Source organism: Tetrahymena thermophila (genome assembly GCF_000189635.1).
Source record: "Tetrahymena thermophila SB210 genomic scaffold scf_8254587, whole genome shotgun sequence".
Lineage (NCBI taxonomy): Eukaryota > Ciliophora > Oligohymenophorea > Hymenostomatida > Tetrahymenidae > Tetrahymena > Tetrahymena thermophila.
This window is the reverse complement of record NW_002476358.1, coordinates 272,748-299,138: the sequence shown is the minus strand read 5'-3', so window position 1 is coordinate 299,138 and position 26,391 is coordinate 272,748. Positions and strand designations below refer to the sequence as shown.

Below are 26,391 nucleotides of genomic sequence, written 5' to 3'. Positions count from 1 at the left end.
ACGTTATCAAATTTAATCTATTGATTTGATTTAGTTTTGTATGCAATTAAATATTTAAAACTAATATTTTTAATTATACTCTTTGCTAAAGAAAGATTAATAAAGCTAAAAAATATTAATTGACAAAAAAATCAAAGTATTTTGAAAGCTAAAATAAATAATTAATTTTACTTTTTAGTTTATTTTGCTTTTAATTATTTTTTTAATCATAACTAATAAAAAATATTAAATTTAGAAGAAAAAAAAGTTGAATTAATTGATACAAATATTTTCATAAATGTGATACAGTAGATAAAAGAAGTTTATAAAATTTTATTGTTTTTAAATATATTATATATCTCACCAGTCGTTTTCCTAATTTGTACCATAAGTACCCTAGCCTTCAGATTCATCCTTAGGAATTTTAACACTAATTTCTGGGATATTTAAAGTTAAAATTTTTTATAAAACTTCTTCTTCAGTTAAATCTTCATTAGAATAGAGTTCTTTGTACCAGTTCTATATCCATTTATTATACTCTTTTTTAGATTTATCGAATTCCTCCCATGATTCAGGAAGATACTTGAGAAAATCTTTAGGTATTCTTAATTTTTCTTAATTCTCATCTTAGTCTCTATACCTTCTATATACTTTAATACCACCTTTATTACCTTACTAGTGAGGGTATTTTTTTTATACTTACTTTTTCAAAAGTATCTTTTATTTCTGTTTAATTTCATTTTAAAGTATTTTTTCTATTTCTTTTTTATTATTTTTACTAATTGTTGTTTAATTTCTAGAAATAGGTTTTAGTTCTTGATTATCCACATTCAAAAAGTTGTTGTTATTATTATTATTTTCTATATCAGAAGCTTTACGAGTAATAGCATTCAAAGAATTCCTTCTTGCAACTTTACTCTTTTAATTTAATTTCTTCTTTTTATTATCTTCTTCGCTGAGATTATTTAAATCACTTAAAATGCTTTCTAAATTAGAAATACTATCTATACTGTTGTTACTTTACTCTTGATCACTATTATTCTCCTCCTCTTTATTCTAAAAAATTACAATAAAATTTTTTTATTTTAACTAAATAAACTATTAAGCTATTTATTTAGTAATAAAAAAATAGGAAAACTTTAACTTATTCTTCTCTTAAAAACAACAATTAAAAATAAATGAATTTTATTGAATTTTTATACAATGTTTATTCTTTTTGCAACTTTATTAATCAATTTTAAATTTACTTGGTCCGATTTTTCATCATCTTTTTATGATTTTAAAAATTCTAATCCAGAAAAATTGCTTTCTTGTCTACCTATGGACTACATTGAATGAATGGAATCTTTTCTGGTTATAATGGATAGATCTAAAGACTCTATGACAGAATTATTTAATCCTGCCTCACTGTGCTATCCTTCTTCTTTCAGCTTATCTCTTATATATTTTTTCTTCATTTGATTTTTTTTATGGAAATACTTCATTTTAAGGGTTTTAGCATTCTTTTTAACAGCCATAAGCAATTCGTTTTTCTTAAGTTATTTTGTTAATCTTTTATTTGCCTCTTCTAAAATAGCTATCATTCGAGTGTAATCAGAATAAATCATTTCATTCTTAGAATAAAAATTACTTAAAAAAATTAAAGAAATTATAAAATTACCATAATGTTATTCATTTCTTCTTAGTTTTTTATCTACTTTTTTTAGCTGATCATCATAAAATCTTTCTTAAGAGCACTATAAATAAATATTAAAAAGATTTTAAAACTCAAACTTATTTTTAATTAATTTAATTACTCAAGCTTGTTTTAAGTTTTATGAGATCTATGCAAATGATTTACTCTATACAGCAAGAAATTGTGAAATATACCTCTTACGTTAGGAGACCAGTGCATAAAAAGCTTAAAAAACATATTAGAAAATATGACTTTTAAAATGTCTCTTTTTTAAATTACTAAAATAAAGTTAAATTGATACTTCTAAAATAAAATAAAATTTTTATTTATTTAAGTTATTACTTGGAAGTAATTAAAAGCAATTAGTCAAAAGCCATAATGTTTTTGATATAGAAACTGCATGATCTCCTTCCAGCACTAACTTTATACCCCTAAAAAAGAATGCATAATCAAAATTAACAGGGAGTCTCTTTTGCATTTCTTGCATCTTTTTAAACCACTAATCAATCATCTCAAAGGCATTAAATACATTTGTTGAATCATAAATACTATAGAGATAGATATATTTTTAAAAACAATTAAAGTAAAATATTTACTGATTAAAATACTTACTTTGTTTTAGCATATATGATTCGAAGATAGATGTTAATAATTTCATCATGTTGTAATAAGCTAAAAGATGTAGTTTTTAATGCTTCTGGATAGCTTTTAGTATCTCTTTTTTAAATCTCATACAAGAATGCTCTAAGTATATCAACAAATCCTGGTACAAAACTCCATGTTAAAGTTGAATAGTTATTTGGTAATTTTTATATGTACTAACACCACTCTCCTACAAATAAAAAGAATGCTAGTCCTTTCTTTTAGAATCTTTTTTACCAGTTTTGCCTCTCAAGCGTTTTTTTCAAGTAATCTTTGTGCTCTATATGATTAGACTAATTTTACAAATACCTATAAAAATCCTATTCCCATTCAAATAAACTCATAAGAAATTTATTTTTTTTATCAGCTTAAGCTTCATCAATGATGATTTAATCTTATACCCAATTATCTATGTCTTTCATTTAATGTAGATTTTATTCAATATCAAGAATGCATGCTATTAGCTTTTCCCTATTTATTAAAGTATTGAATTTCTAAAATTTATTTTTTTTAATTTTTGTTTTTAAGCTTATATAAATTTATTTTAAATAATAAGTTTTAGTCTGCATTAAAGAGACAAACAAGTATTTTATTTAAATTTACCCATTTAAAATAATTTAATTAAAAGTATTCTTGAATTAAAAAATCAAAAATTTCTAAAAAATTGTAAAATTTGGTTTAAAAATAAATCAAATTTTTTTGAGGTAATATAAACTGAATCAACTATTAGGTTCTTAAAGTAGTATTAATTTTAAAATCATTCAAACTAAATCAAGTCTGTGAATATAAAAAGTTCAGAATTCAAAATAATTAATTTGTATAACTCATTTATCAGTTTAAGATTAGTAATTTACACACTATTGATGCTCAAAAAAGGATTAATAGATTAGAATAAAATTTTAATTTAGATTTATCAAAAGTTCTTTTATAAAATATCTTTTAAGCAAAAACCTAAAAAAGGATAATAGTTTAAATAAGACTATTTATAAATTTACCTAAAAGCTGGAATACGGAAAAAAGCTAAAGCACTAAAATTTTCAACAAATTGCCTTTCTTTGTCATTAAATCCTTTTTAATCTAATTTTTAAAGAACTTTTTCTAAAGTATGATATAAAAAACTTTCATAAGCTAGGCATATTCTAATTTTTTTTGCCTTTATTGGTTAATTTTCATCAATTTCCATTTTCTTAATATCACCTATTTACATAATTTCTTTGAATAATTATTCTTTTTAATCTCGATCAAAACCCATATAGCTAAGATCTAATTCCTCTCTATTATTTATCAAAATAAGAGTTTCATAATACAATTCTCTAAGTATTTCGTCCACCTAGTCTGCATACTCAAGCAAATGCTTTGCTACTTCGATTAATATACTTTAAGCACGAACTAACTCCTCTTCATTCTTGTAGAGGTTGGGAGATTCCTAGGTAAATAAAGTAGTTGATATTTTAGACAAATATTATTTTCAATTGATTTTACTGCTGAAGAATGAACATGCAAATACTAAATAATTCTCTTAAGTTGAGCTTTTATTTCATCATTAATTTTGTATCTTTCTCTTAATGTTATGCTCTTATCATAGAGCTTGATTATATTTTCTTCAATTTATAGTTTACATTACATAATATTTTTAAACTAATATAAATATTTGTTTAAAATAAATACGATTCAAATTTGAGTTTAAAATTTACTTCTCTTGGAATAGATTGTTATGTTGTTAAATTTTCTTTTTATATATAAAGTTGTGTTGCTTTTGTAACTCCGTTTTCAGTTCTAACACCACCAACTAATTGTCTAATGAAAGGCTAGTTTGTAACAATAAATTATCCTTTCCAAGTACCTACTTACTTACCTTGATTCCATATTTTCATATCAACAATGCTGATTTCACTGATAATTACTTAATCTCTTTCTATTTTAATTCCCACATCTTGTGATAAAAATCTAATCATTGAAACATACCCATTACCGAGCATTTTGTAATCAACATATATTTCATTATTTTTATCCTTTTTTTAATATCAAATAAACAAAGTTGTTTTTTCAAAAGTAATTTTGTTACTTCTTTTCCTCCTCCACCACCACCAGAAACATTACTTTGAATTCTAATTATTCCAGATTTTCTAAAGCTTGATTTACTCATTATTCCACTTGCTTTTCCATCTTTTATTTTAACAAAAAGTGATGAAAATATTTTTTTTGAACTCAAATTCATACTTTAATCTTGTTATTAGGTATTAGAGAAAACGTCGTTTTCAATTTCTGGGTTAGTAACAGCCCAAAATAATAGTTCAAAAGATGATTAAGAGAATTCATCTGCTAAAATTTCAAAATCAATAGCTGGAGTAAATTGATCATGCTAATCAACGAATTCCCAAGATGCCTCTTTATGGCCTAAAAGCTATTCGAAAGTAGAATTAAAATGAGAAGTATCTACTTATTATTGTTGATATATAATGTTGGAATCACTCAATAATATTCCATCTTTTTTAAAGCTTGATGAAGGGATATTTGAAAACCCGCTTTTACCAAGTTACATTTTTACACCTTTTAATTTAAATGATTCAGTTGATGCAATGTTTTTTGCACTATCCTTAACACCAAAACTATCTTTTCCTTTTAAGACATCAACAATTACTGTCCGTCTAATAATTCAAATTAATATTTATCAATTAATTTATATAAAAAATTGCAAAATGTATAAATACTTTTTATCTTTTTGTTTCTTCTTTGTTGGTATAGATTTAGGAATAGCTTTTCTTTAAGCAAATTCTTAAGTTTCAGTCATATTAAAATTTTCTCCCTCATCTGCTACATCAATTCCAGTCTCTTCTACTTCGTTTTTATTTAATTATTTTTTATTATTGCATACTTTTTCCTCTTCAGACAGAGGAATATGAGAAAAAGCATAAGTCGGATTTATAAAATTTGGTGAATGGTCGCTTTCATAATCTTAATTATGTGACTATTTTTAGAAGCATTAAAAAAAGGTAAATTTTACACATAAAAACACTAATTTATAGTAAGGACTGTACTTTGACTTTGAGGTTGAAGTTGTAGGCTTTATCTTACAGATTTTCATCCATAGTACAAATCATATTTTTACAAGATATATTCATTGTGACAAACTATGCCATTCTTATATCAAAAGTTATTCTACCTTTTCTTGTAAGCTATAATCATAATAAATAAAAAGTGTTTTTAAAGTTGGTTTTTTATATTTTATGATATGATAAATTTCAATATAGATTAATTATTACATCTTAAGTATTAAGTAAGAAATCATTATGAACAGGACCAGTAGCTATTTGGTAGAGGGTTAAAGTTATTTTAGAAATAACATTTCCTACTTCATCTTGCACGAACTTTTATTTATAAAGGTTGTAATGAAGATTAAATAAATAACAAATAATTAAATAGATTATAATATTGTTATATTCCATTTACCATATCAAAAAGAAGACTCTTCATCTTATCAGCTTCACAAATAAAATCGAATTCTTCGTTAATTTTCCACTTATTTTTTTATAATTTTCATTTTTATAAATAATAATTTGCAAAAAATGTAATATTTATAATTACATGCGGATTTTTGGTATCTCTCATAAGCCCAGTTTTTATTTTGTTTTTTATACTGGCAAATATAATCATGACCTATGATTCATTCTTTTATATAATTGAAAAAATATTTGATTATTGAAATATCCATGTTTTATGCTTATAAATACCACAGGAAGATTCTTCGCTTTTATATTTGATATTTTAACATTAAATTTTAGAGTGCTATTTTTTGAATTTTTAAACAGCAACTATTCCTATTTAGTTAAAACTCCTGACATTAGTTTAGACGATTAAACTTAAGCTTAAGGCTACGGTTTGGGCCTGTTAACGCAAGAACCCATTTTTTGTAAATTATTACTCGATAAATATCTAACTAAAAATATAAAAAATTAACAACAATATCTATGTAATGTTTGATTAAAAATTAAATTTTGTAAAACTAATAAAATTGGTAATACTTTTAAAGAATGTCAATTAAGTAATATTTAACTATAAAATATAAAAAGCAATAAATAGTACTTCTATATATATTTAATAATTTTCTGAAATTTTTCCTAAAAACTCCAGTAGTATTTATTTATATATAATCAAATTATTTTTATGAATATTTATGATTCTTTTTATTTTATTTTTCACTAAATTTTCTACAAAATATTACAGATTTATTCTAAAAATTAAGCTAATAAATTTAAATTAATTGCTAAGAAAAGTTTAATATTCATAAAAAGTTGATTGTTATTTTGACTTAATAATAAAATAAGATTAAAAATTTTATAAATCCCAACAATATATGTTTAAATATAAATCTTTAATTTATAGATATAAAATTAAAATTGATATTTTTAATTAAACAAATATTGAATTTTCATTAGTAACTTAAAAAAAATATATTATATTTTAACATATTTTTTATCATTTTAAAAAATAATTTGTTTAGTAATATTTCTATTATATTAACTAAATAAAATCTATCAATTGCATTTATTTCAAACTAAATTATTTTATATTTGGAATTAATAAAAAATCTTCAAATCAAGATTTGAAATGTGATATAATTATTTCAATTAAAGTATTGGCAAGAAATTATTTTATTATTTTTTTATATTATCCAGTTTGTTTGATTAATTTAGAATTTTAAATTCTTTTTATAAGTTTGTTATTTACCATTTTTTTTTTAATTTTTACATGAATTAATTATCAAAATATTTTGATTGTTATTAAATTGAAAAAAAGCTACATTATATTAATCTAGATATTTTTCATTTCAAATTATATAGATAATTATATTTTGCTAAACTTACAAAGTAAATTTTTAGTTTTTTAGATAATGCAAACTATTGCAATTATTTTGTAATTTTATAAAATTTATTTAATTGCATTCTTTAAAAATATTCTATATATTAAAATTTGTGAGTGAGGAAAACAAAATATATTTAAAATCCTAAAAAAATAAATTTAAAATCATAAGTTGATTTTTCTGATTGATTTTATCAAATTATTTAATATTGATCTGTCAGTGTTTTTTATTTTTTAAATTCTAAAAATAAATATAAATTATAAATGCAATTTTGATTTCTATAAATTCAATTTGTATTTGATTATTTGGATAAACAGATTTTAAAGTTGTTTGATGATAGAAATTAGAAAAACTAATTTGTTATTATATATATCTTAGAAAAATAGCCAGTTAAGATAATATTGAGGTAAATAAGTATTTTTGATGCACATAAATATTCGATGATATCAAATTAATTATTTTTATACTTTTTGAATACAAAAATAGTACAAATAAAGCTTATTTTTAGAATTGTAAATATATTTAAATCACTTTATTAATTAGAAAGAGTAAAAAAGGCTTTAATATATTGTAATCTGAAAGAATTAAAAAGAACAAATATATCTATTTAGATTATAAGACGACAAATATGTAAAAAGTTCTTTGAATAAGATACCCAAATTTAGTTTTTGAAATTCAAATATTTATTTATCAATTTAAAATTACACTTTTAAACATGATAAAATTGCACAAAAATACGTTGGTTGGTGGCATAAAGAGAGCGTCATAAAATTAAAAATTTTGTCGAATTCCAGCATCATCAATTTAAAAAAATTTGCTTTGATGAAAAAGTTAAGTCTAGTTAAAAGTTTTAATTAGCTTTTGAATGCAGAGATATCAAAAAATTTAAAATTCTTAATAATAAGGAAATAAAGAAAGAGACAAAAGGACTAATAATTTGAAAATTTGATAATATTATAAATAAATAAAATAGAAAGAAAAAAGTGTTTACAATGTAAATTTTTTTAATTTTCTAAGTGTTAAGAAATGTTTACAAATAGATTTAGGTATAAATAATTAATGATAATAATACAGTTTAAGTACTTATTGGTTGGTTTTTTTTGTTTGTTAAAATACATTTAAATTATAATTAAATTTTAAAATACGATAATTATTAATAGTAAGAATTTTTTATTTTGTTAATTATTAATATAATTTATAATTATTATCTAATACTTTTTCAAATATTATTTGTTTTCCTTTCTTTTTTTAAGCTATCTCAAAGATTGTTTTCTTTGTTAAGCTTTTTATCTAATTCTAAGTAGGATGTTTTGTAGTTTGGTTAGGTCTTTCCTAAAGTAAAGCATAAAATTTTGATCTACTTTGAACTTTTTATTTATTTAATTAAAGTGGTGGTGACTGTTTACAATAGTAAATGAGGTTTAGTTTTAATTTAATCACTTTAAGTATTTTTTTTCTAGATATAAATTTAATTTGATTAATGTATAAAATTAGGATTGCTTGGCATTAAATTAAGGGCTATGCTTTAAGACACTTAAAATGATTAAGTTATTTTTAAACGAGCCTGTATAGTACGACTAAAATAAGATAAAGTTCTATGTTGTAGTTGAGTGGGAGTTTATAAGAATTAGAGATAATCTGCATTAGTGAGTTACTGAGAAAATTTTAATATATTTGAAAAGTATCAGAAGTAAATTATTTTTTGTAAATATTTAGATATTTTTTGTTATAGCAGTTTTGAGTAACTTTACAAGAAATTTAGATGATTTATTTGATTAGATTTTTTACACTCTTTTAAAATATTCAATCTTTTTCAAAATCCATTTTTAGTACAAAGTATGTGAGTAAGTGAAAGAGAGAGAGAGAGTTAGAGAGAAAGAGGGTAATTATTTGCTGTCTTTTCTTAGTTTCTCATTAGAGGAACTGAGAAAGACTGTGGAAGAGAAAGATGTTTTGAGTATAAAATTTTGCTTCGGAGGCAAGGAATATTACATGAACCATATCATGTACTTCAAAGAGGTAGGGAATAGTATTGAAATCGCTTAATTTGATTTCGTGAGGCTTGAAGATTATTTTCTTTAAGAAATTACGGAATGGTTTTTAGAGAAGATTATTCATTTTTCTGTAATTGTAATCAGTTTTAGTATAACCCATTGTGATTTCACAGAAATTCCAAATAGCTTCACGGAAAATGCGAGTATCGATTTCTTAGGTAGATCCAAAATTTCTTAATGTTAATTCTTAGATTTGAGAATATTTTTCATTAAGAGTTTTTGAAAGGTTTATATTTCTGTGGGCAATAAATTCAGAAGTATGGGTTTTCCAATCGCAAACATTCGAAGCAAGCTTATTTTGGTCTCTACCACGCTTTGATTTTTAAACTTTGTCAGGAGAGCAAATAGAATTAAAAAGAGGTTAAGCTAATGGCGAATCATTTGAAAATATAGAAGAATAACCTACATATTTTTTAAAGCGAGTTTAATTAATTTATGAAGTGATAAACTCAAAATCAGAGACATCAGTTTCTTCGGACATTTCACTTTCTTCCTTGTGGAATTCTAAGGGCTTAAGATTGCTGAGAATTTCAATTACTTCATTAGTGAGTTTTTCATTTACCTTAATTTAGTTGAATGAATTGTTATTTTTTGTAGAGTTCTTTCCTGATCCATAGAGAGAGTCATTATCTCCAACCAAACCCATTCCATGACTCAATATAACGAGTTGCTAAGCAAAAGATATTGAAAGGAAGGCAAATATTAATTCATTTTAATTCCATGCAGGAGATTAATTAAGCAAATAATTGAAAAGGTTGTGATAAGATTATTAATTGAGAATCTATGCAGAGTGATTTTCCTTTAAAAGGTAAATCAAATCCCAAGCCTTTTTGACTTTAGGGTCTAAAGCTTCAAATCCATCATCTAAGAAAGCAGGATTACCTTAGTAAATTTAATACAATTCTCCAAACATCAAGAAAACATAACTGCACTCGTAAGCACTTGCAGTCATCATTGCAATTTGATAAAGAGATTCGTATGGCCAAGCAGATGGTTCAATAAATATCTCTTCAAAAGAAGTGAAAAATGTTTTCAAATACTCTGGGAAGAAGAGGAAAGGACGAAATATATTGGGTATTCTACCGTTGAAGGTATTGTAAATAGTAGTAAGCAATTTTTACAAATCTTCAAGATTGACGTTATCAGTAGAATAAACCTTTTGCTTGTGCAATTCTTCTTTAATGACAGCAGATAATGAATCCTGTTAATTGACAGGATCAGTTGAAGTCTCAGTTGAAATATCTAAATTTTCTGAAGAATTGTTGTTTATTCCTTATTATTTTGAATTTAGCAATTAATCAGAATTGCGTTTTAATATGTCAGAAATTTTTTATGAAACAGCATTTGGCTGAGAATGATCATTGCTAAAAATGATGTGTTGTAGTTAAATGATAGAGGGGAAATCCTCATTTAAGAAATATCTACTGATGCGCTACTCTTCGCAATTCTATTCTAGTAGAAGAGGGCGAAAAAGTTCAGATATTTAAGGTAAAGGACTTTGATAAACAAGTACCTAGAGGCGTTGTTAAATAAAATTGAGTGTATCAACATCATTTTTAAGACTGCATTCAAGCTGCTTTTGCTTTAAGCTTTCAAAGCACCATTATAAATATTCAGCATCTATGCTTTGACAATCAATGTAAAGAGGCATGTAACTTTCGATTTCTAAAATCAATTCACTTTTAGGTTCAAAACAGAATTATGGAATATGAGTGGAAGATTTTTTCATTCCAGCACTGGATTACATATTAACTGAGTCATCCATTGAAGAACGCTGTTTTGTAGATGCTGTTTGTTGAGCTGCATCGAAATTTAAATTTGAGCTTTTTCGAGAGTCATGTTGAATTGGGGAGTTGTCGTTAAAAAGAGAAGAGCTCATAATTAATATTAAGTTTTATAAATATAGTATTTATTTCTTACTCTTCTTTTTTTTTTTTTTAATTATTTTTAATTCAGAATTTTATCTTTTGAATTTAATTATAATAATCTTCTTTAAGCTGTGTATCTATTATCAGAATTATATGACTTAACTAATACTGTAAGGAGGGGGTTGAATTAAATTATCTTAGGTGCGCTCTAAGTATTTGTATTGCTTTAGGTAAGTAGAAATTAAAAATGCTGGATACAGTTATTGCGCGATTTCAATTTTTTATACACAGACTTTTTAAAGGTATCAGCAAAAAGTAAAGAGAAAGCTTATTTTGTTGATTGCGATGTGATTTGCTCTTTTAGATTACAGTGAGATCTTCAATTTGAATAAAATATTCCTGAGGCTAATAAATTGCTTATATTGATCGCAGGAAGTAAATTAGTTGATTTGGTTTGAATGGTTTTTATTTTTTGATTTCTCTTTTGACTCAGTACTGAAATTATTTAATTTAATATTTTTTGGAATATCTCTAGATAATTTTATATTTTTCTTTTAACTTTCTTCTTTTTCTTCTTCTTTTTTTTATTAATTAAATGTGATTATAAGAGGTGGTGATAACGATTGATAATTAAATTTCTTTTTTTTGCTTTCTCTTTCCAAAAATAGGATAATTTTTTTAGTTTGGGAAAGGAGAATCTTTTTTCTTCTTTTTCTATTTTTAATTAAAATTTGTTTTGTTTTTTTATTTATTATTTTCTTCCCCGTCAAGATTCTTTTTTAACTTAGCATAGGAGTGCAAAGTTAGGATTGATTCATTGATAGATTGATAGTCTTACTAATTTAATTTATTAATTATAATCTTTGAAAGTAAATATTATTAATTTATTATAAATCACAGAAATATATTATTTTACTATTCCAAATTTTTATTTGATTTTGACATCAAATTTGGCTAATTGACATATAACCAATCTAGCTATTTCCTTTCATTGAATATATTTATTAAAGGCTTAATATCCTTATAGCTACTCAAATTTATAATCAAATTTTAAGAAAAATTCTAGATAATATCTTATTTATAAATCCAATATCTCAACAGTATACAATTTGAATTAAATGATCATTCAATCAATCAATCTACTTGTCGAGCAAAAATAAGATTATTTTTTTGAAACAAACCTTCATCCGTTCATAATAAATAAGCTATTATTAAAAACTATTATTAATTAGTAAAGGAGCTATTTAAATGTCGGTAATGTATTTTTCATTACACTTATTTTAAGATCATATATTACTGATTAAACAGAGAGTAAAGATTTGAAATTATCTTATAAACAGGCAAAGTTTACATAGTATTTTCATAATATCTTATTTCTTTGATTGGAGCTCGATAGTTTCTAAGATTTTTTCTGATGTTCAGATTTCCAGAACTTCTCAAAATATATTTAAAAGATATTATAAAGGTATATAATCTATATTTTGACTGATAAAAACGATATTCTTAATCAACAACACCGTTAACACTCTATTATATACCAGTATATTTAAATAAATTTCTTAAAAGCACTCTTGATAAATTTTAATAGCAAATAAAACTCAAATTAGAGATAATTATATGTTTTAAAAGAGTGTTTACAGTTTTATGATAGTATTATTTGAAAAAAAATTTTTGTTTTTTTTCTGATAAATTTTATTTTTTTAGTTGAATAAAAATTGGAGTTAAATTTTTTAATCTTAAAATACTTTCAAGTCAAATTTAATGTTTATTTAGTTGAATAGATAAGTGTTTTGATTTTGATTGATAAGAAATCTGATCATCATAGTCCTAAAAATTTGGTTTCAAGTCATTGTTTAAGACTATGGAGTTTTGTTTATTTCTATTTTTGAGATTTCAATTATCTTTAATTAATTAGATGAAGTCAAATTACTTTTGACAAATAGAATGTTAGAATCGAAAATTTTAAATGCTTCACATGTGTGTATATTAGTGTGTGATAAATGAATTCATTCTTTTTTTCTAAAATATAATTTGAAAATATCATTCAAGTAAAAACTAAAAATTTATCACATTTAGTTGATTCTAAAATCTTGTGTTGATTCATTATGTGCTATTTTTAAGGATAGAAATCATATATTAATTAAGAATCTTCTGTTAAAAAAATGGGCAGATAATTTGAAAATAGCATGTTTTTCCTCTTATTAGACTGATAAGAAAGTAAACTTAAAAAGCAACTTAAATCATAAATAGCTATCACGTAAATTTATATTTAATTAATTGAAAAATCAAACCCTTCTAATCAAGACGACTGTCGAATTCTTTTAGAGATTAATATCTTTGAAAAATTAAAATTTGAGCACTGTACATCATTTTTCACTCAATTCTTCCTGAAAATTACGTAGTCCTCTTATACAAAATTAAAAAACTGATACGTAACTTTTAACTTTTTTGTTGCCCCCACCAATATCAATAACATCATTTATATAAACTAAAAACAACAAGACCATCACCACACTAAGCTAAATCTGGTATTTATCGAAAGTAGATCAGCTTATTTTAAGTTTTCTTGATGGTATCTAACAAAAAAAAATACTCTCTTTTGCTTAATTTTATAATATTTGCACTATAACACTACTCAATTTAATAATTTATATCTTTGTTTGGTAGAAAAATGATATAAAGTAACCTAAATATATTTTTGAATGCTTCCTAAAAGAGATTAATAGCCATACTGTTTTACATAGTTTAATGTGTTTATGCGTTTCAACTGTGCAATACTAAACTATATCATCTTTTTGCTTGTAGTGAATAGCATTGTGATTTAAATAAGCCTGCAACGAATTCTTCGATTAACCAAAACAAATTTTTTTACCCCTTTGAATGTAGTAAATAAATTTTGATTAGAAAGCTCATGATTAAATTTATCTATATCATTAAAAAAATATAATTTCATAGAATAATCAAGAAAAATTTGGAATATTGCTTAGTATTTAAAAAATTCATAACTAGCATTTTTAAAATATTTTTCAAAAATACTTATCTACAGCTATAAATAAATGCATTCGTTATATTTTTAAGTATAAAAATATTGTTTTCATGCTAGATACAGATAATATATTCTTGTTGTAAAACTTTTTTAATCACTATACAAAAATTTAAATGATTATTTAAGCATTACAGCGAAGTTAAAATAAGTCTATCTTGATCTACTCTACTGAACAATGTACAATTTACTTGATATATTTAAATCCATTTTGTAAGTGCAACGAAATGAGGAATATTGTAAATTCTAAATGCATTAAGAGAAATATTTAAATCTGTATCGCTTAGAATTGAAAGAAACCAACCATAAAAACTTAACTTTTTAAAGATTAAGTTAGAAGTTAAGCTTGCTACCTTTCCATAAATACAAACTAAATATTGAAGTTATCAGAATAATCAAACTGATTCCATTTTTGTTCAGCTTTTAAGTTCTTTATGAGCGTAAATTCTTAAAATTATGTCATTCATAAATCTAAAAGTGTACTTTTGCTGCATACTTTTAGATTGTACATTTTTCCAGATTTTAAAAATATGATTCATAATTGACTTTTTTAATAATGCAAATGACGTATAATTTGATCAATTTTTTTTTTCTTTTTAAGTCTGATTTCTCTTCTATATAAATTTTAATGAAATAGCTACACAAAAATTATTCTCAACAAAAAATAGTTAATCTAAAATGATATGTTTTAAAAATTGTTTATCTTATTCAATAAATGAAAAGATAAATTTATTTATTTATTTTTAACTTGATATTAAATTAGAGACATATTGGATTAAATTATAAATTTACTATCAATATGAATATTGTTTAGAATAATCAAACATATATTATTATTGCTTCGGCTATTTACTTTTTATTAATTATCAATACTTTCTACTTTATTCATAAGTTAAGCTTGATAATAATGTTTGTACTTCTCCTGTTTAAAGTTAGGATGCACTCTATTAGAAATTAGACTAGCTGAAGCTTAGGGATACTCACCTTTCTAATTTTATAGCTTTTTTTTTATAACATTATCAACTAGATTTCATGAAAAAATGAAAAATATCTGCCATATTTAAAAATTATATTTAAACTTGTGAAAATAGTGTGCTTTAATGATTTAACGAACTACTAAAAAACAATTGTTATCAATCAAAGCTGCTGAAAAAATAATTTAAAAGAAATTGTAAATTAGTGTTTAATCTTAATTTTAATCACATCTATATTACAGGAGAAAACAAATGAAATACAAACGTTTATTTCAGAAATTTTATTCCCCTTCTATATTAAACACTTCCTTAGAATTCATTCAATAAATAATTTAAGTGAGTGTATTCTTCAAACCTCATGCAAAAACCATACAATTTCAATAAAAACAATTTATTTTATATCGCTGAAGATACAAATAAAATTTAATAAATTTCCCTCACCAATGATAGATATATCTTAAAATACTTCTTTTTTTGCCAGATTAGAGGATATACTTTCCATTCAATTTCTTCCCAACCACACCAAAGCACAAAAAAATTCCTATCTCTAATTATTTACCTTTTTACAGGTACTTCTTAAAAAAAATGAACATAAAGCAACAAAAATCAAACTAGGCATAGAAAATTATTTTTAAGATATTTTAAAAAGAAAAAAAATTATTAAATCAATTATAAATATGTTGCTATTTAGAAATATCAAATAGTTTTAAAGACATTTTTACTTTTGTAGAGTTTATTCATTTTAGTTTTTCGCTTAAAACTCCATACAAGAGTAAAATTAAGATTATTGCAATATTTAAAATAAATTCTCGGTATTCGCAATTTTTTACTTGAAATTAGATGTGAGATATAGTTTAAATCTAACAAAGATAAGAAAATCGCTAAACCATTTTCTATTTAAAGGCAAATAGGACTGAAGAGATCTACTTTAGTTTAGATGAAATTTTCGTCAATTAAAAGAAAAATTAATACGTCACTTTTTTATAAAACCTTCTAAAGTTGACTCAAATTTAGTCTTTTTATTTAAATTTAATTCGCTATAATAAAAAATGATTAGCTAGTTAGTAAAAATCTACTTAGCTTTTTCTTATAGCTATTGAAAATAGATATGTAAAATATGCGATGAACATGTCAAACTCATATTTTCAATTTATAATTATATATTCAGTACTATTAAAGCTTTTAAATAATGCCCTATTAAATAGAATGTTATTAAACAAATTAGAGCAATAATTGGGAAATATTTAAATATGCATTATATCTAATTATTTTTTAAACAAATAAAAAAATTATTAAAATTATTAAGTTAACTCAGAAGTTATTATTGCTTGAAAGATAAAAAAAATAATCAAATTTCTTAATACTATTTATATTTATTTATACATCAGATAATCCTCGAACAAGTATATCGAGCATTTAAATTGCTAATCATTAATTAATAAGTTTTAAAACAAACCAAGATCATAAAAATGAAAACTATTTTTATATTAATTTCATAGTATTTTTACATTAAACACAATAAATTTCTTAAAAAATTAAATAAATAAGAAAATGTTTTTAAAATGTTAAAAAGCTTATTAAATATTTTTAATTGGAAATCATAAAATTTATAGTAAATCATTTTTTGAAGAAGAACAGTTTCAGTGTCAGTAATATTAAAAATAAAGGAAAATTCTAATTTGAAAAAAATATTATTTATTATTTAACAAGATATATGAATATTAAATTATATTTTAGCTAAAAAATTAATAAAAAACTATTTGTATTTAGAATAAATGATATTAATGAATTATTAAATATTGCTTAGAAGATTATTTGATAATGATTGGTGTATTAATTAAGTTCAAAATACCTAGGTCTAAAAAATATTAATATAAGTATTATTTATTAAATTTAACAAATATATTTTTATATCACTAATAGGTTATATTAATTATTAATATATTTATTAAAATTAGGTTTAAAGGAAATTATTAATTAAAATATTCATTTACTATCAGCTTTTAAATGATTTAATATTATTTATTGCAAGAATAAAACACACATACATAAATTTGATAAACTATTATTGTGAATATGTTGATTTATTGATTGATTGAATAAATGATTAGTGAAATAAAATTAATTTGATAAATCAGAAAAATAAAACAAATAAAAGCAGGTTATTTATATATTTATTTATTTATATTTTTATTATATTTTTTGATAAATTCTATACCTTTTATTAAATGATAGATAGTTTGTTAGTTAATATTAACAAATTTCATTAAATAAATTGTATAATTTAGTTAAAGTATATTCATCACTCACTAGGCAGGAATCGATGAAAGATATGATTGTACCATTTATCTAGTTACAACCTATTTAAATTATTTAAAGATATTTAAATTTATAAGATTTGAAATTGCAATTTTTTTTTTTAATTTTAAAATTTGACATACTTTTTTAATTATTAATTAATTATTAATAAAATTAAATAAATGTTAATTACGTATGCACCATCGAGACCAATATCCTTTTCTTTTACAATATAAATAGGAATCTTATCAAAGACATCCTTTAAGTAGGGTCTGTTGTCATAGTATTCCTTCATGAAGGTAGCTTAGTTCTTTTGAATGTATGGAAGAACAGCTAAACTCATGCTGCCAACTAAGTAGATACCTGAATAAGGTAAATTTCTTACAGCCATATCACCAATAGCAGTTTCATATATGCTAACAAAGAATTTAACAACTTCTTCACAAATTGCATCCTTTGCTTAAACACCATATTCAAAAATGAGGTGACTGGGGAAGTTAGCCTTTTCTCTTTCCTTTTCATCTTTACTTCTCTTCATTCTGTGGTATTCATCAACATCAAAGCTGTGGTGAGCTCCTTCAGCCTTTTCTAAAGCTAATTCTGAACCTTAATGTCTAAATATTATTATATTTAATAAATTTTAATTTAGTTCGATTATGAATAAATTTTATGTGCATAATTTTATTGCTAAAATATTTGACTGATCAGTAGAAGATATTAATTTTATTTTATTTGTTTATTGGCTAATTAATTTATCTAAATAAGTACCTATTTTTGAAGAAAGCATACATGTAGGGAATAGCAGGACCTACGAAGGCATATTCTAAAGCAATTTAAGTGCGTTCAGGGAAGTATTTCCTATTTTAAAATGATAAAAAAAAACAATTTTATTAGATATAAAGATCATTTTTTAAATAGTTTACAATAAGAAGTCAACGAATTCCTATTAAGTTTTGGTAATAGGAGCAAAAGATCCATGACCACCTTCACCAGGCCATACTTAATAGACATATTCAGAGCTTTCAGGATACTTAGGATAAGGGATGATATTAGCAACACCTAATCCAGTACCAGCACCACAAACAGTCTTAATTTTGTTGGGTATTTCCTAAGCAGTATTAATTTGGATGACTTCTTCTTTGGTTAAGTTGAGACAAGCATAACTGGCTACTTCGAAGTCATTAAAGAGTTAGAACTTCTTAATTTTGAATTACTAGGCAAGTTCATTACCTAATTATAAAATTATAATTATTTTAGCACAATAAATTAAGAATGTGGTAATAAATTTTATGTTTTTGTTGACTGATTTTTTAGCCACTTCAATACTATCTTCAATACTTTCTACAGTTTAAATTTATTGCGAAATGAATAGTATTTATTGATCTCCTAATTAAAAACTTATTAAATTTTGAGGAAGAGATGCTAATAGTCTAAAATAATGGGAGTTATTTTCAACTAACAAGGATGGAGTGACCTATTTCAGCTTTTTTGTATATTGAGAACATTCGATCAAAAATAAATTAATTACCAATAATTTTGGGCCAATGAGGAGCATTGGTGAGAGTATTTTAGTTATCAAGAACAGCACCAGCCATACCGATACCTGCAAACTCAGGCCAGTCGATTTCTTCCACACCTTCAAGGAATTTAGCGATAGCATCAGTGAAGGAGTTAAATTGGTTAGTTTTCATATTTTCACTTGACTTAATAACAGTAGGGATTCTTGCATGCTTAGTAAAAGAAATAAGTCTGAGACGAATATTTGTACCACCAATATCACCAATAAGAGCTTTGTAGATGATTTCACCAGTCTAGCTCAACTTGTTAGTGGATGGCTTGTATTCAGACTAATGTTAATTTAAAATTTTTGAAAGTGCAGTTAACATTTTGAATATATATTTTTTTTTGGAATAAATAAATATCTTTTTATTTTCAATTTAATTATGTTATTTATTTGTGTTGAATTTCTAATCTGTATTTGAAGCAATCTAATAGCTATAAATAACAATCTATATATGCATGTACGTAGTGATAGTTAGTTATAAGTGTCATCAAAATTGAAAAGTATATAGAGAAAAGTATGAGATTAATTAGAGCAGTATTAAATCCAGTAGATTAAAGCTATTTTTATCCTGAAATAATTAAATAACCAATTGTAACAAGACCAACAATGCTTGTTAGGTTACAAATTGTTAGATACTTTTATCAAATTAGTTTATAATATATTGATCATTTATTATCATCCAATAGTAGTTGTTTATATTGTCTGATTTGATTGATTAATTGACTTGATAAGATTAGTTTGATTAATCAAAAAGTATCTTTTTTTGTTCATTATTTATCACAAATTAATTATCTCGTATGATTTAATGTTTTACAGTATATATTTGATGATTTTTCTATGAAATGACTATTTTCGTGACTTAGTATTTTTTTTTGATACAATTTTTTTAAATTTTATTGATTAATTTGCCATCATATATTATAATGTTGTATTCTTTTTAGATTATTTCAAAGACTAAATACAGATTATTGAGAAAAGCACAATGTTCAATTGAATTTTTAGACGTTTTACTAGTAAAATATTTGCAACTAATATTCATTTTATGAGATGGGATGCGATATCTCTTCAAAACAAAATGCTCTAAAATTTTATTCACCTTTCTGCATATTACCATAAATTAATAAAATTAGATAAAACCTTAGAAATTTTCTCATTATTTATTTCATTTCACTTAATTAAAATCTTATCGATGTTAAATTATCTGTTCTAGATATATAAATAATAGGAACTATTTAATGATATGAATTAAATTATACTAAAGAACTAAAATTATCTATATGATACTATGCTATGCATTTAATATGTTTTTGTAAAAAAAGATATTATCATCAAGACCTTTTTTTGCCTTAAAAATTAAGAATATCACATACATTTAATCAGAAAAAGATCAAAAATCTATGAATATAAATTTGTTCCTTTAGAAAAAAATTAGTTCTGATCAAATCTTTAGCAGAATTTTCCTAATTTTACTATAATTGAAAGATATTTTTGTCACACAAAATGCTTTTTTCCGCAGATTGATTGAAATATTAATTATTGAATTGTAAGAATATACAAATAAAACTTGAAAATAGCATACTTGCTAAAAAAACAATTATTTATAATCACAAAATAACTAACTCAATTTGTCAAATCATCCATCAGATAAATCTTTTATATTTAAGATTTTTAAAGGGAATTTTATTATAACATTTCTAGTATTTTCATACGCACTAAATAAAATACATAATCCTTTTCTAACCACTAACATGTATTTGGTGATCTTAGATTACAAATATTTTGTAATAATTTAGGGCTTTTAATTATTATTTACTTAATAGTATACCTATAACTATATTTATCAAAAAAGAATTAAATACACATATTAATTAATCTTGAAATTTTGAGATTATTAATAATTAATTTGATTCTTGATTGTAAGTAAAGATTGTTGTTAAAACCAACAAAATTTTACTAGTATTTGATTAATAATTGACTATAAACGTATAATTTAAAATAAGGCGAATAAAATAAATAAGGAAGAAAATATTTTCTAGGATTTTTAATTATTTTTAATTAATAATTTTATTTAACTGCTATCTATCAAAATTTTTATTATAATTTTTAATTTTCTAATAAATAAAAATAATTTAAAAAGAGAAGAAAGTTAAATGTTTCCTATTCTCCACATTATAAAGTCTTTATTACAATATCCATATTAAAAATAAGGACCATAATTGATTTATATATTTTAATAAAAAAATTAATTAAGTTTTATTATTTTATAAAGTGTTATACAGTGATTTTTATTAAATAAATTTTAACTCTTGAATAACATCTCTAATTAATTATTAGCCAGCAATCTGTTTTTTTTTTTAATTTTATTTGGACAAACAAAAAAATTATAAAATCAATTAAATGTGTATTAAAAATAGATTATATTTATTTAAATAAGTTTTTAGTAACAATAACTGTATTTATAGTTGCGTTTAATAACAAAATACTAAAAATTAATAATTTTTATATAGTAAAATTAGAACTCTACCACAGTTAAAAAAACTATAAAAATATTACACCTTCTGTCCCCAATTAGGAATCTGTGGATTCAAAGTGTTTTTATTTTTTAAACAAGAGCGAGAGTTCTCATTTTACTATATATTTTTATGCTTAAAGAAATAGCATTCAAATAAACTTAACATTTTATTATAAATTAATATAGTAACAAAAATAATCTTTATTTAGAATCGTAAAGTTATTTATAGCCAATAAACTTTTAAATAATTTTCTGAAAAATATTTTTGTTTGATGAAAAATACATGTCCCATTTAAAAACTTTAGCAATATCTAAGCTTAATATTAGAGTGCAATTGATTTATGTGTAAAGCATAACTTGTATGATTATAGAAAATTAGATTATTATCTAGACCATTTATTTGCTGATATTAGAAATTTATGTTTAATAATATTAAAAATTTACTTCTTTTTCATGTGAATAATAGACAAATAGATTTATGTTATTTAATTTACATATTACTGAATTAAATAAAAAAAATAGATAAATAATTTAATTGGAGTTATTGATGTATAATTATTTAGTTGATGTGATAAATATTATTTTAAACACTAAAATTAGAACAAAATACCTTTTAAATTAAGCAATAATTTAAAAAAATTATTTCAAAATTATTGCTTTGCAGATAACCAATAAAATATGAAAATTAAAATCTTTTTTTTTCAGGTAATATTTTGCTATGATAAATAAATATTATTATTATATCAAAATCAATTTCGCTTTCAACTTATTTCAACTAAGCGTTTTATTCATAGATTCAATTTAATTAACTTCTTTAATAAAACGCTTTTTCAAGAAATAATTCTTAAATGATATGATAAGATCAGTTTATTTATGTAAAATCAGTTTTTAAATATTAAACATTTCCCCTTCCTTTTTGAATTGTGGTATAGGATGGCTGCCTTAAAAATCTATTGCATCAAGTAAAAGTTCAATAGTTTATTGATTTTTACCTGAAATTTACTTTGATTCTTCACAATCTAAAACTTGTATATTTAATTAAAAAAACCCTTGGACTAAATAATATCAATTAATTTTTATTAAGAGTAATCAAAAAGAATAAATTTTTCTGTTATCCAGAAAAAATCAATCAGAAGCATGATGATTAATCACATGAATTGTTATATGTTATGAAAGAAATGTATATAAAAGTTTATTTGATGCAATTACATTTTTATATCTTAATAAGCTACTTCTATAAGATACTATGCTATCTCAAATCTATTTTTTGAAGTTGACAATTCAGTGCGATTTAAAATTTGAATGAAAAAATAATTATGATTTACGTTTTTTTATTTACAACTTTAGAAAAAAATTTTCATTGAATTTTGTCTAAAACTTCAACAAAAACCCTTGAATTAGATCTGTGGTTATTTTAAGCACTGTTTTAAATGCTTTGAAAAGAAACTTAATTAATAAAGAATGTGTTGAATTTCATCAGAACAGAATAATATTTCTTATTTTAAATGAAAATGCAAACATCCTAAATAAGAAGAGCTTTTAGTGAATTAGAATATCCCGATTACATAAAATACACTCTCAATAATGCGAATACTTTGAATTTGAAAATTATTTTGAAAATGTTTCTGATATTTTCTTAATTTTTATAAATTTTAACAATCAAATCAATTATTGATTCACAAACTCAAATGCTTTTATGTTTATTGTAGATGAAGTCAGAATTTTAAATAATTAGTATGAAAAATATTTTAAAATTATATTTTACTATCTCCAAGAGATGAACTAACTTGCATCTTACTCTATTAAATATAAAAAATGTAAATAAATAACTATTTTTAAGGCTATCTTTTAGAGTCTAAAAGCCGCAAGACATATTATTTTTTAATTGCTTATTTAATCTGAAGATATATTGCGTAATATTTCTAAAATTTAATATAGAGAAAAATATGATGTAGACGTAAGCAAAACCAAACTAATTGGATTTTCTTTTTATTTTATAAAATAAAGCATACTTTGATAGCATAGAATGTTCTTGTAAAATACTTTAAACTATAAGTATAATTTTCCATCAATATGATTAATTCCTACTGGTGCATTTCATAAGAAGAAAGGTTTATTTTATAAGCTTTATGCCTTGAGCTTAAAATTAACATATTGCTGCTATATTAATTTAAATTATGTTCTATCACATACCAAATATGAATCAGCTTATTATTTGGTATTGTTTTTGTTTTATGTATAGATGCTTAATTTATGTGTAAGGAAATTTTCTTAATTAAATTTTGACTTTGCTACTCTATTATTTTATCTGACTTTTTCAAACTAATTTGGTTGGGTTTTAATATCGAAAAAAGAAATTTTAAATCGCGGTTGGAGTCTTTGCTTTCACCTATAATTAATTAATATAAAACAATAAAAATTTTAATTAAAAAGTAAATTCAAATAAATAAAAACAAACTCCATTTACAAAATACCATCTAGACAATATATTCAAAATGATTACCAATACTCGTAAATATATTAAGAAGAACAGTGTAGAGAGTTTCAAATATGATGCTATTTATCTCTATGATTCATATTGTACTCTTGTTAATGAAGCAATGACTTCTAAGATTCCTTTATTTGGAATATAAAAATGCCTTTCAACTGTCTCATTCTCAGATGACATAAAGGAATGCAGAAGAAGATTAACCATCTTAAGAAGCTAAGGATCTATTAAATAGTAAGAAAAACAAGATCTCAAGGCTTAGATTAGAGCATTCCTTGATAGATAAAATGCAATAAAACTTGCATTTATACAAACTGAATTCGAAATTTTTGAATAGCTTAGTCAAGAAGCTGTTCTTTAATCAAGAAAGCATTCATGCAACATGATATTTTATAACAATGTCTTGAAGAAAAGATAAGAGATAATTAACTACTTTGGAATAGACTTTATGTCTGCAGAAGATGAAGAAAATATTCTAACTGAATGAATTTCGAGTTGAGATATATTATAATATTTTGTTTTCACTCAATTATATAAGAAATATCTTTAGTAAAATTAGATTACATTATTAAATATTAAAAGAGCATGTTTCAAACAAATATACTCAAATTATAAATTTGGCTTATCAAAAATCAGCTTCCAAATTTAAAAATTACAAACAAATAATAAAACTCTATCTAGATAAATTAAAAAATTCATGTATAAATAAATGCTAATAACTTCTAAAAAATAATTAACCATTTCAAACTTAAAAACCTATTGAATTAATAATTTCTTAAAAAATACCTCCTCAACCCTTACATATATTTTATCCAATCCTTAATAACCAAATCTACTCTGAAAAGATAACAAAAAAATACCAGTTTAAATAAAAATTTATATAAATAAAATAATTAATTAATCAAAAATAATTTCTCTTGAATTTATATTTATACATACATACATATACATTATCATTTTGTAATTATTTATTTATTTATTCACTCACTGATTCATTAATAACTCAATTCATACTTTCAATCTAACTTAAGTAAATTTTAAATTATCAAATATTCTTTTCATTTTTCACATCAGATAAGATATCTGTGCTAACTAACTTACACAATTTAAATTCCATTTAAATAAAAAATTTCAAATAAATTTTTTTCTATAAAAGCAAAATTTTTTGTAATAACTTTTTCTGTATAATTTGGTTTAATACTATGATACTATGACTGCAGTTAAAAATACTATTCTTATGCGTAATATTAATCTAATACTAAAAAGATGTATTTTATTGATAACTCTTAATTAAAATAAGAGTTTTTAGAAATTGAATAATGATGCAATACTGGTAATATTGCTTTTACATATATTAAGATAAATGTATCTAAAATGACAAATAGATGACGATAACTACGAATTATTTTAATCAATAAGTAATAAATTGCTTTCTTTTTTTAAAAATGATTATGATCTTTACTTTAATTTTCCAAAATAAAAAAAGTTAATGTAAATTAATTTATTCTTTATATTTTACTTCATAACATAAATTTTAAATTTGTTTAATCTACTGCATAAATAAACCATTTTATATTTTATCTTAACCATTTTTAACTTCATAATTTATTTATCAAATATTTTAAACGGTATTAGTCAAAAGTCTACCAATTAAAGCACTTGATGTTTTTAAATATTTTTGCAACAAAACTTATAATTTTTTGGATCTTTTTTTATTTTTGATTTTGAAATTTCCTCAATCGATTTCTGTCAAGTAAATAAATTCTGAGAATTTTATAAAAGATAAAATTCGCTTAACTTTCAAAAGCTTCTACTGCTGTTTGATAAAATTCTTTCTAGATATCTTGCAAATATTCATTTATTTTTAAAAAAATCCATATTTTTATATAAAAGTTAAAAGATCGAATTTATTGCTGTCTTTAAATTTGAACCTTACAGTTTTTTAATTAAATTACTATTAATATGTAACTTAGTAGAATAACATTGTAAAATCAATAATTCTAGTGTAGCTATTACAACCAAAAATTTATATTCAAATAAGCTATACCTTACAGCAAACAAATTTTCTCTCGTAAGTGTGGAAAGAAAACTGATATAAATAGAAATTAAATATTCAGTACTTGCTTATCTTATAACAAAATTTTTTATCTAATACTGGAGTATTTTATAATTTATCTATTAATGAATCAATTTAAAAAAGAGGGAAAATCTATAAATAAATTTAGGAATTCTTATAATTTTGAAAATAAAAATAAACCATAAAATTCTATTCTAATCTAATAATATCTAATAGAAATGAAATTAATGGGTAAATATTTTAAATAAAAATATAAAAATATATGAACAAAATAAAAAATAATTATTATTTTTATTTTTTGCTATCATTTTTTTTGTTAACACTAAAGATATTTTCATTCTATAATATAATTAGAA

General features: G+C 22.5%; 5 protein-coding genes across 5 annotated transcripts; 2 read left to right on the top strand and 3 right to left on the bottom strand. All coding sequences in view use genetic code 6, as the record gives it.

Annotated features, from left to right (window-relative positions):
* Positions 1 to 339: 339 nt before the first annotated feature.
* TTHERM_00388420 (C2 domain protein) lies at positions 340 to 6,201 on the bottom strand (the record flags this gene model as incomplete). The annotated part of the gene is made up of 17 exons (XM_001019346.2): positions 340 to 1,035; positions 1,227 to 1,592; positions 1,640 to 1,715; positions 1,776 to 1,932; positions 1,997 to 2,202; positions 2,267 to 2,767; positions 3,292 to 3,722; positions 3,779 to 3,934; positions 3,991 to 4,308; positions 4,362 to 4,462; positions 4,517 to 4,944; positions 5,008 to 5,264; positions 5,335 to 5,472; positions 5,560 to 5,664; positions 5,747 to 5,815; positions 5,882 to 5,965; positions 6,028 to 6,201. The coding sequence occupies 17 exons, from the start codon at positions 6,199 to 6,201 to the stop codon at positions 340 to 342; spliced, it is 4,263 nt and encodes a 1,420-aa protein (XP_001019346.2).
* A 2,867-nt stretch (positions 6,202 to 9,068) lies between these two features.
* TTHERM_00388410 (PA26 p53-induced protein (sestrin) protein) lies at positions 9,069 to 11,090 on the bottom strand (the record flags this gene model as incomplete). Its single annotated transcript, XM_001019345.1, has 1 exon — positions 9,069 to 11,090. The coding sequence occupies one exon, from the start codon at positions 11,088 to 11,090 to the stop codon at positions 9,069 to 9,071; it is 2,022 nt and encodes a 673-aa protein (XP_001019345.1).
* Positions 11,091 to 14,300: 3,210 nt separating this feature from the next.
* TTHERM_00388409 (transmembrane protein, putative) lies at positions 14,301 to 15,166 on the top strand (the record flags this gene model as incomplete). Its single annotated transcript, XM_001471367.2, has 2 exons — positions 14,301 to 14,562; positions 14,886 to 15,166. 2 exons carry the CDS (start codon positions 14,301 to 14,303, stop codon positions 15,164 to 15,166), a joined length of 543 nt encoding a protein of 180 aa, XP_001471417.2.
* Positions 15,167 to 17,402: 2,236 nt separating this feature from the next.
* TTHERM_00388400 (glucokinase) lies at positions 17,403 to 19,280 on the bottom strand (the record flags this gene model as incomplete). The annotated part of the gene is made up of 5 exons (XM_001019344.3): positions 17,403 to 17,456; positions 17,588 to 18,008; positions 18,163 to 18,252; positions 18,318 to 18,624; positions 18,923 to 19,280. The coding sequence occupies 5 exons, from the start codon at positions 19,278 to 19,280 to the stop codon at positions 17,403 to 17,405; spliced, it is 1,230 nt and encodes a 409-aa protein (XP_001019344.2).
* Positions 19,281 to 23,965: 4,685 nt separating this feature from the next.
* TTHERM_00388390 (hypothetical protein) lies at positions 23,966 to 24,445 on the top strand (the record flags this gene model as incomplete). The annotated part of the gene is made up of 1 exon (XM_001019343.1): positions 23,966 to 24,445. The coding sequence occupies one exon, from the start codon at positions 23,966 to 23,968 to the stop codon at positions 24,443 to 24,445; it is 480 nt and encodes a 159-aa protein (XP_001019343.1).
* Between the last annotated feature and the right edge of the window lie 1,946 nt (positions 24,446 to 26,391).